This window comes from Centroberyx gerrardi, chromosome 18 (genome assembly GCF_048128805.1).
Source record: "Centroberyx gerrardi isolate f3 chromosome 18, fCenGer3.hap1.cur.20231027, whole genome shotgun sequence".
Classification (NCBI taxonomy): domain Eukaryota; kingdom Metazoa; phylum Chordata; class Actinopteri; order Beryciformes; family Berycidae; genus Centroberyx; species Centroberyx gerrardi.
In genome coordinates this window covers 28,459,998-28,469,997 of record NC_136014.1, presented here as the reverse complement: position 1 = coordinate 28,469,997, position 10,000 = coordinate 28,459,998, and the positions used below count along the sequence as shown (strand labels likewise).

Genomic DNA, 10,000 nt, shown 5'->3' with positions numbered 1-10,000 from the left:
ATAGAATATAGATAATAATAGAACAAATGGTTTATTCTCAATTCAGGAAAACTCACAGGAAGGTATTGAGCAGAACTATAAGAATGAAAACTGATATTATGAAAAAAGAATGAAAGCATAAACTGCAGCATGTATGCAGAGTGCAAAACAACAGCAGTATATGCAACAACAAATAGACACAATGTATGTAACATACATGTGCAACATGTACATAAAATGTTTCTCTTTGGATGAAACAAAATAAAAACTGTCTGTTTCCTCCAGATGATTCCATGGAGAGTTTTGACAGCGACCGCCGGCCGCATTTCCCCCAGTTCTCCTACTCCGCCAGCGGGATGGCCTAGAGGACCAGGCCCCGCCCCTCAATGACCAGACCCCGCCTCTTAGTGACCAGACCCCGCCCCTCGATGACCAGACCCCGCCTCTTAGTGACCAGACCCCGCCCCTCGATGACAGGCCCCGCCCCTTTCTACCCCTAAACAACTGTGCTCTGCCTCTTAACGACCAAGTCCTGCCTCTGTTCTGTTAATGACTAGGCTCCGCCTCTCAACAGCCATGCCCCGCCCCTTAATGACCAAGTCCTGCCTCTGAAATACCACACTGTGTCTTAATGACAACGCTCTGTCTCAGTTCGCTTAACAACCATTTGCAATTTCTTCTTAACGACCCGTCTGTTGTCTTAACGAGGCCACGCCCCTCCTCTGCTCTCTTAGTGAGACGAGACCACGCCCCTCGTCCGCTCTCTTAACGAGACCACACCCCTCTGCTCTTTTAACAAGACCACGTCCCTCTGCTCTCTTAACAAGGTGAGGCCACACCCCCTCCTCTGCTGTCTTAATGAGACCATGCCCCTCCTCTGCTCTCTTAACGAGGCCACGCCCCTCCTCTGCTCTCTTAATGAGGCCACGCCCCTCCTCTGCCCTCTTAACGAGACGAGGCCACGCCCCTCCTCTGCTCTCTTAACGAGGAAACAAAAGGACTGATGTTGACTTGCTGTTGCTCAGTCTGAACAGTCAGAAACAGTGAAAACAGGGAACAGGTTTTCCACCTGACAGACGCTCTGCTGCGCTCTAGTGAACGGAGTCTTGTGTGGAGGAACCTCAGCCCCGGACTCTGAATGTTTTCATCTTTTACCGAAACCTGGAGACAACCTGAACTTCTCTGAGCGCTGCAACATCCAGAGAAAACTGCTGAACTAGTTTCTGCTGCTTCATATGGAAAACGAATATCAACACTGAGGAACTGAAGCTCCTTCTCGACTAAATGACACTCTACAGACCGGATCCTCGAGATTTTAGAGATTTTAGAGATTTTAGTGACTTTCTCTTTTCAAAATGGATATACAGTTATATAGTTTGGGAAATGAAGTCTTCATTTGCTCCACATCCTGTAGAAGACAAACTCTCCTTTTAAGTGCGATATCAAATCAAATCATATTTATTTATGAAGCGTGTTTACACCACAGGTTCATCACAAAGTGCTTCACAGCAACAACAGACACAAATACTTTTAAAAACAGGAGAAGACAAACACGACACAGCGAGGAGGATAAGGAGTGAGATGGATTGAGGATGAAGACTTTTCAAAGTCTTCCTCTGCTGTTTTGGAGCTTTCAGGCTTCCGTCCCACCGTTCAAACCCCAAACAGCTGAGAGTGTGGCGGCTGATGACATCACTTCCTCCAGAGGAACCTGGTACGACATGTTAAGAGCTCTGATTCGTGAAATGTGGTTAGAAAGTGAACTGATTGTGCAGCTGGACCTTAACATCACTTTAAATCTTAAAATCACTTTAAGGCTTAGAGAGTCTCATAAATCTTTATTGATCGTTCTCACAGATAATATTTAAATGTTTGTCTTTACATTTTGTAAAAGTGTTTTTTCTATTCGTACTCGTTTGTTTTCTGGTGTTAAATCTCCAGATCCTTGGTGGCTGTTTGGCGTCTTTCTCGCAGTGAGTCGCATTTAAAAAAAAACTACGAAATACATAAATACATAGTAATATGTAATACTATGTAATACATGTAAATACATAGTAACTACATATAATTACCTTGTGCTGCATGTAGTCTGGATCATCAGCAGTCAGACTGAACAGTTACAGCAGAATAAAAAGTTTCCAACACAAAACAATCATCAAACTTTTCAGACAAAAAGTTTTTAAAATCACTAAATGAAAAGCAGCGAGCTTCGTGTTTCACTTCTGTCCGTCACACCGAGCGATGTGAAGAAGTCTGGAGTCGAAAGATGAGAAGAGAGAAGCTCAGATAGTTTACAGTCTGCTGTACGACGCGTTTGAGACCGCTGGGAGAAAAATACAATTCTAAGATTTTGAGAATAAAGTCGTAATTTTGAGATGAGTTGTAATATTTTGAGGAAAAAAAGTTACAATTAATATTATGACTTTTTTCTCAAAACATTATAACTTTTTTCTTGAAATATTTGATTTTTTTTTTTACAGTGGTCCTAAAACGGCGGCCTACTATTGGCTCTAATGGACTGAATGAATCTTTCTGATGTGGATCTTCTCTCTGATTGGTCGACACTCTGCTTCTGAAGCGGCTTTAATTAGTTTAGACATAATTTAACCCCTCAACATGAATTATTCTAACATCTTTCACTGAACTTTATTGATAATTAAAAATGCATGAATGTAAAATGTATTTAATCTCTCATTGTAGTTTATGTTTTGTACAGTGACTTGTGGCTCCGTCTGCAGCTTTGTGTCTGTGCTGCTTCTGTTGAGGAGGAAACTTGGTTTAGTGTTTTAAGTTATTTTGGTTTTTGACCCTCGCAGGCTCCTGTAGCAGACTGGTTCAGAGTGTTAATGGCATAAATGTGTTTTTGTTTTTCCATTGGAATTCAGAAATAAAGATTTTTTTGTCATATAGCCGTTATGTTTTGACTCTTTACATTATTTACATGAAGAAATGAAACAGTCCAGTTTAGAGAAGCAGGAGTGTCTGCTCATTTAATATTTAATATTTAATATGGAGGTTACTCACTAACTACTATCATCATCTTCTTCATCATCTTCTTCTTCTTCAGAATGAACCTGAATGAATGAATGAATCCCAGCAGTTTGTTAGTTCTGCTGCCTGGAACTGAGAGCTGCCGGTCGGTCAGAGGGAGGTGAAGTGTGTGTGTGTGTGTGTGTGTGTGTGTGTGTGAAGGGGGGCAGTGGTAATTATCCTAATTACTAATTCCTGTGTAAGTGGAGATAATTAGTGTGATTACAGTGTTTAGAGCGGTCAGTTCATCTGCAGCACATCCAACACTGAGCTGATAATACTACTGATACTATTGTAATACAACTACTGCTACAGTACTACTGCTACTACTACTACTACATTGTAATACTACTACTACTAAGCTGCTACTACTACTATAGGCCTACTAGTATGACTACTACAACAACAACCAATACTAATACTAGCCTACCACTGCTACCACAGTGTACTCTACATATTATACTATAGTAGAATACATTATTGTTATTATTATTGACAAATCCCCTCTGTATGAAAGCAGAGGTGACGTCATCCCAAACCGGAGCGTCCCCACATGAAGCCGCGAGCCGCCGGATCCGATTCAACCAGGAAGCTGAATGAATTAATATAAAATGTGTTTGTCGTTATTTCAGCTTCATGTTCGGGTCTGATGTGAAGCGGCGGATCCGCTTCAGTTTGTTTCTGTTTTCACAGCAGAAACCAGCAGGTGAGCGCGTTCACCCGCCGTCCGTCAAGCTACAATCACTTAGCCCGGAAATGACTCGGCCTTCAAAATAAAAGCGCAATATTTATCTTTGAAAAACAGGCCTAAGAAGAAAGAGAGCAATCATCCCAGAAGGAATCATTAGATCAAATAGATAAAGTATGGATTGAAAATATGTCTATAAATGTAGGCTATGGTAGGCCTACATACGTATATTTACTGTGTATTCAGTTAGCCTATACATTGTTTTTTCATACCCTCATGTTTTTCTCATTTGTATATATAGGTTTTTTATTTATTTTCGTTCTGCATATATTTCAAATAATTTGGTACTTTTTCACATTTGTCTCAGTAAATTCTACTGCTGGTGTAGTGAATACCCTGCATACATGTTGTGCTGTAATAGTTGGTTGTGTTGTTTGAGGCCCTTTTACTATGTTGTTATTTATATTCTGTTTTTCTTTGCTGTATCCTGTTTGCTCCTGTAACGACCCAATTTCCCCATAGAGATCAATACAGTTTGGTCTCACCAATGTATGTTAAGGTAGGCCTAAATACTAAAATCACTATTTTATATCATGGGTTTTCAAATGAAATTGCCTTATGGACAGGTAAGTACACTTTGGGAACAATTGTATCGCTGCTATGGGTTAAAATTATTATTTTTTAGATAGTCATCCTTGTACTGTAAGTTGGTAGATTTTTTTTTTGTTGGAGTCATCGAATATGAAGGTTTATTATGAAGCTTTTATTTTGAAGGTCCCGCTGTACTCCGGTCTGTGCGTGCTCACTGTGTGCGTCTTGACGCAGCGGCTCGCCTGGTGCGTCAGCAGCCTGCTGGTCCAGTCGGTGTCTGACTGGTGGAAACGGAGATGCCATAACAGCAGCATCCGACAGCGAGGAGCGGCCGCACACCGAGCGATTCTACCGGATTCTATTCTGTTCTATTCTGTACCATTCTTTTCTATCCATCTGTTCTCCTCCGTGACTCTTCCATGCTCGGTTCCAGCCCGGCGGAGGGGGTTTTATTCCGCGGTGAGCAGCGCATCTGGACCGGAGGTAAGAGCCGGATGACTGGGCGTGGAGGCTGGAGGCTGGAGCCTCATCTGTCTGTTCTGTCTGCTCGTATTCTGTAAAGAGACGGAGATTGAAATCATTTAATGTGTTTTTTTTACACGGACTCTGGTGTGATGCTGCGGCCTGCAGCCAGCAGCAACACTCCGGCTTTAATTAGAGGCCCGTTACAAACCAGATGCATCGTTTAATTCAGTTGCATAATGCTGTACGGCTGAAACTCGAGGCTGTTATTATGGGCTGGTCCCTGCAGTCCAGACAGACAGCTGGTCCGGCAGGTGAACTGGTGGATGGACCTGGATGGACCGGGTTGGACTGGGATGTGACTGGGATGTGACGGCGGGTTGCTGGGAAACTGGCTGACCCGCCTCAAGGACACAGTCAGGTTAAAGAGCCTGGAGACCCGGACAGACCGGCCTGTAGCTATAAATGTCCATACAGCAATGTGCCTCATTATGAACCTGTACCTCAATATATCCCCGTTACCTTCCCTCTATATATATACCTGCAGACCCGCACAGAGTATGAGCACACAGGCCTAGAACTCTATATATACCACTGCACTTCTGTATATACCTATATAGCCTATACACACCGCTATATACTGTATATCTCTCAATATACAGTATACCTCTATACCTCTATATACCCGATACTTCTAAATACACCTCTATATAAACTGTACCTGGAGACCCGGACAGAGCATGAGCAGACAGACAGGCCTGTAGAACTCTGTATACATCTGTATATACCTCTATATACTCTTTACCTCTAAATACAGCTCTATGTACCTCTACTGTCTACCTCTATATATACTTTACCTCCGAATACAGCTCTTTATATGCCCAATACCCTATATATACCACTCTACCTCTGTATATACCTATACATCAGTATATACCCTATATATACCTCTATATATCTGGAGACCTGGACACTGCATATAGAAGCAGACAGGCCTGCAGCCCATGTAGACCTCTATATATACCTGTATACACAAGTATACACCTCTATATATGTAGACCTCATCTCTCTCTATATATATACTGTACCTCTGTACATACCTGGAGATGCCTCTAGATACCTCTATACCTCTATATATACCTCTATACCTCTGTATATACACCTCTATACCTCTATATATACCTCTATACCTCTGTATATACCTCTATACATACTTCTATACCTCTGTATATACCTCTATACCTCTGTATATACCTCTATACCTCTATATATACCTCTATACCTCTATATATACCTCTATACTGCTGTATATACCTCTATACCTCTGTATATACCTCTATACATACTTCTATACCTCTGTATATACCTCTATACCTCTATATATACCTCTATACATACCTCTATATATACCTCTATACTGCTGTATATACCTCTATACCTCTATACCTCTGTATATACCTCTATACATACTTCTATACCTCTATATATACCTCTATACTGCTGTATATACCTCTATACCTCTGTATATACCTCTATACCTCTGTATATACCTCTATACCTCTATATATACCTCTATACCTCTGTATATACCTCTGTATTAACCTTTATACCCTATTCACAGTATTCCCATGATGTCACCTGCATTTCTACCAATAAGGTGTTTTACCATACACACAGCTCATTGGCTGTGGCTGTCATTTATACACTGTCATTTAATTATAATCACCTGTTCATTTATTACAATCACCTATTATTTTCCTATCAAGTGTTCTGATGGAACAGAATACAATGAATACCTCTGTATAAACCTGTATATACACTAGTAAATACATACATCTACATTTACCCCATACCTCTATATATACACTGTATGCCTCTATATTTACATATAAATATACCTCTATATACCTCTTTATATACCTCTAAATGTACACATACCTACACAGACCCACACAGACCTATTTATACATATATACATACCCCTATACCTTTTATATATACCTCTATGCCTACAGTATATATATCTATAGGCCTACAGGACTGTAGCAGTTTTAACCTGAGGAAGAAATCACCATAATGTTTCTGTTATTTCCTATAATATTTCTATAGGAACTGGTAGTATGTCTGTGGTACTCAGTACTTAGTGATTTTATTTTTATATTACTATTTTATCTCCTGTGGTATCACATCACTATACTATTCCTATAATATAGAAAAAACACTATAATATTCCTATAGGGACTCATAGTGTGTCTGTGGCATTCAATAGTGACTTTAGTTTACAGTGTGTTTTATCTCCTATAGTCAGACTGTATTCTTTCTACAGTATTCCTGTAGGAGCTTATAGTTTTGATGTGATATTTGTGCAGTATTATTCTTAAATGTATTATAGGAATATATATTTCTGCTCAGTGAGGAGGTTTTGGTTCCAGTCTGGTTGTTTCTGAGTTTCGACTGTTTCTGCCTCCTGTTGTGTTTCCCCATCAGTCTCCAGTCTGCTTCCTCACAGGTGTCAGGCTTTCCTTCTACTCAGTGAATGAGGTAAATGAGGTAATGTTTTATCTCCAGGCATTGTTTTAATGAAGTCACCTGACAATTAAATCATGTGAACACATCCAGGCCAAATCCCTTTCCCACATGAATCCTGGTCCCAGCAGAATCTACAGTTTTTACATTTTTCAAATGTCCGCTCTTTTTCATCACCGCCCTGCTGTATTTTTAGTTACAAGGTATATAGAGGTATATATAGAGGTATATATTGAGGTATATACGGTATATAGACGTAGATATTGAGGTATATACAGCATATAGAGGTATATATTGAGGTATATACGGTATATAGACGTAGATATTGAGGTATATACAGCATATAGAGGTACATATTGAGGTATATACAACATATAGAGGTATATATTGAGGTATCTACGGCATATAGAGGTAGATATTGAGGTATATACAGTATATAGAGGTAGATACTGAGGTATATACAACATATAGAGGTATATATTGAGGTATATACGGCATATAGAGGTAGATATTGAGGTATATACGGCATATGGAGGTAGATATTGAGGTATATACAGTATATAGAGGTATATACTGTGGTGTATATATAGAGGTGCATTCATATGAATATACAGAGGTACATTAGTATTTATAGAGGTATATAAAGCAGTTTATAGAGTTATAGCTTCAGAGCCTTGTTGAAGGCAAGCAGGTACTGATGGAGGAAAATGTTTGTCATTAATTTCTGGGGATTCAAACCAGCGACCTTTCAGTCACAGTCCTGCTCCGACCTGCAGGTCTGACTGACAGTAGAGGGACACGTGCATTAAAGGCCCATTCCACTGAAAAACACAATCTTCTAGCTTCCGGCTCGTTTGCTAGCGTCTGTCCAACTCTGTTTACAGTTCACATGCGTGGTCGCAGTGTGTGATTGGCTGTCAACCTGTCAATCAAAGCTCTGTTGTGAACAGAAAGGACACGCCCACAGTTATCAGGCGTTAGATGAAGAGAACATGTGGCTGGGTGAAAAATAGATTTTTTGGTGAAAATGAAAGCAAAGATGTTTTTAGTGAATTTATTGCTCTAAGGTGATTTGCAAACAGCACAAACTCGATTTAACTTAAAGTCTTTAATTAAACTTTAGTCTTTAATGATTCTATATGATCTTAATTTATTAATATATACAGATTAATACATGATTTAGCATCAACACTGGGCATTTCCCAGTGAAGAGGAGGCAATACCAGTCCCAGGTCCAGTTTTCAGTTCCCAATTTCCAGTTTCCAGTTTTAGATCCAGTTCTAGTCTTAATTCCAGTCCCAGTCCCAGTCCCAGTCCCAGTTCCAGTTCCAGTTCCAGTTCTAGTCTTAGTCCCAGTTCCAGTCCCAGTTTCAATTCCAGTTCCAGTAGATCAGGTTCAGGGTTTGGGGGTTTTTGGACCCGGATCAGTTTCACAGTCTGCTTTGTTACTGATAATTCACTGTAATGAGGATCCTCATGAGAAACAAACTGTTCAGCAGCTTTCACTGTGTGTGTGTGTGTGTGTGTGTGTGTGTGCGCGTGTGTGTGTGTGTGTGTGTGTGTGTGTGTGTGTGTGTGTGTGTGTGTGTGACATCTGATCTGCTGTAATCTGTGCAGACATGCAGGCAGATTCTGTCCTAAAGACAGAAACAGTTTGTCTGCTGTCTCACATCAGGATCTCCTGTTCTGTTCAGAGAGAAGAGAAAATAAACAGAACTAGAAACTAAACTGCTTCCACTGTTCCAGTGTTGTTTATTAGTGAAGCCTCACTGCAGCTCCGCCCCCTTCTTACAACTTTAATTTGATTGGTTGAAAATGTTTTAGCGTCGCTCTGAGACCGAACCAGATGTAGATCTACTTCTGGTTTTGGATGTTTTTTATGGAAGCCCATTGAGGACATACAGTCATATATTTTATTTACGCAATTTCTCTGTGATAGCAAGTTAATTTTCTTGTTTTGTTGAGATTTATGTCATTATCTTTTTGAAAAAGCACCTACTCTGACAAAATGACTCATAACCGAAAATGAAACCACATAAAGGTTTTTTTTAAAGGAAAGTAGGGAACTAAAGTCCTTAGTTCACTGAGATGAGAGACTTTACAGACTGGATCTTCTGGATCTTCTGGATCTTCTGGATTTTAGAGATACTGAATGATAAAATATTGGAGATCAGTTCTGTGAACTGATCATTTCATCACTGATCCATCTGATTGATTTAGTGTTTAGATAATGTCAGCTTGTTAGCTAGCTAACCATAGTATCTGGTCAGCTAACATCACTGTCTTGTTGTTAACACATCTGATTAGCACACTAGCTAACGTATCTAGTAGCAGCTAGCGTTAGCATGTTCACATTAACATCAGTGTGTTTGCTGGCTAGTTAGCTAGCTAACAGTAAAATGTTTGTAATGTTGGTGATCGAGGAATTGAAGCTGCTTCTGCTGTTGATTTTTATTTCAGTTACATGAGTAGAATTTAAACCTGTAAATGAATTTTGGGTCGAGGTTTAAATGAGCTGCTGAAAACAGTCAGGATGTTTTCTGGTGTTATGAGCTGTGAATCAGTCAGAGGTCAGAGGTCAGAGGTCAGAGGCTGCTGGAGCCTGGAAACCAGTGATGATCTGTTGCTGGTTCACACTGGAGAATGTAAAACATGTCGTTATTCAACACTAGAGTCCAATCTAATGAAGCATTTAATATTAAAGATGATTCCTGCTGTCAGACA

At 40.0% G+C, this 10,000-nt stretch overlaps 1 protein-coding gene across 1 annotated transcript in view; it reads left to right on the top strand.

The window, feature by feature from the left end:
• Positions 1 to 344, top strand: part of LOC139928268 (RAC-alpha serine/threonine-protein kinase-like) — a 9,228-nt gene extending 8,884 nt beyond the window's left edge. Inside the window, exon 10 of the mRNA XM_078289925.1 lies at positions 265 to 344. Within this exon, the coding sequence (XP_078146051.1) occupies positions 265 to 344 (80 nt within the window). The remainder of the gene's footprint in view (positions 1 to 264) is intronic.
• The last annotated feature ends 9,656 nt before the right edge of the window (positions 345 to 10,000 follow it).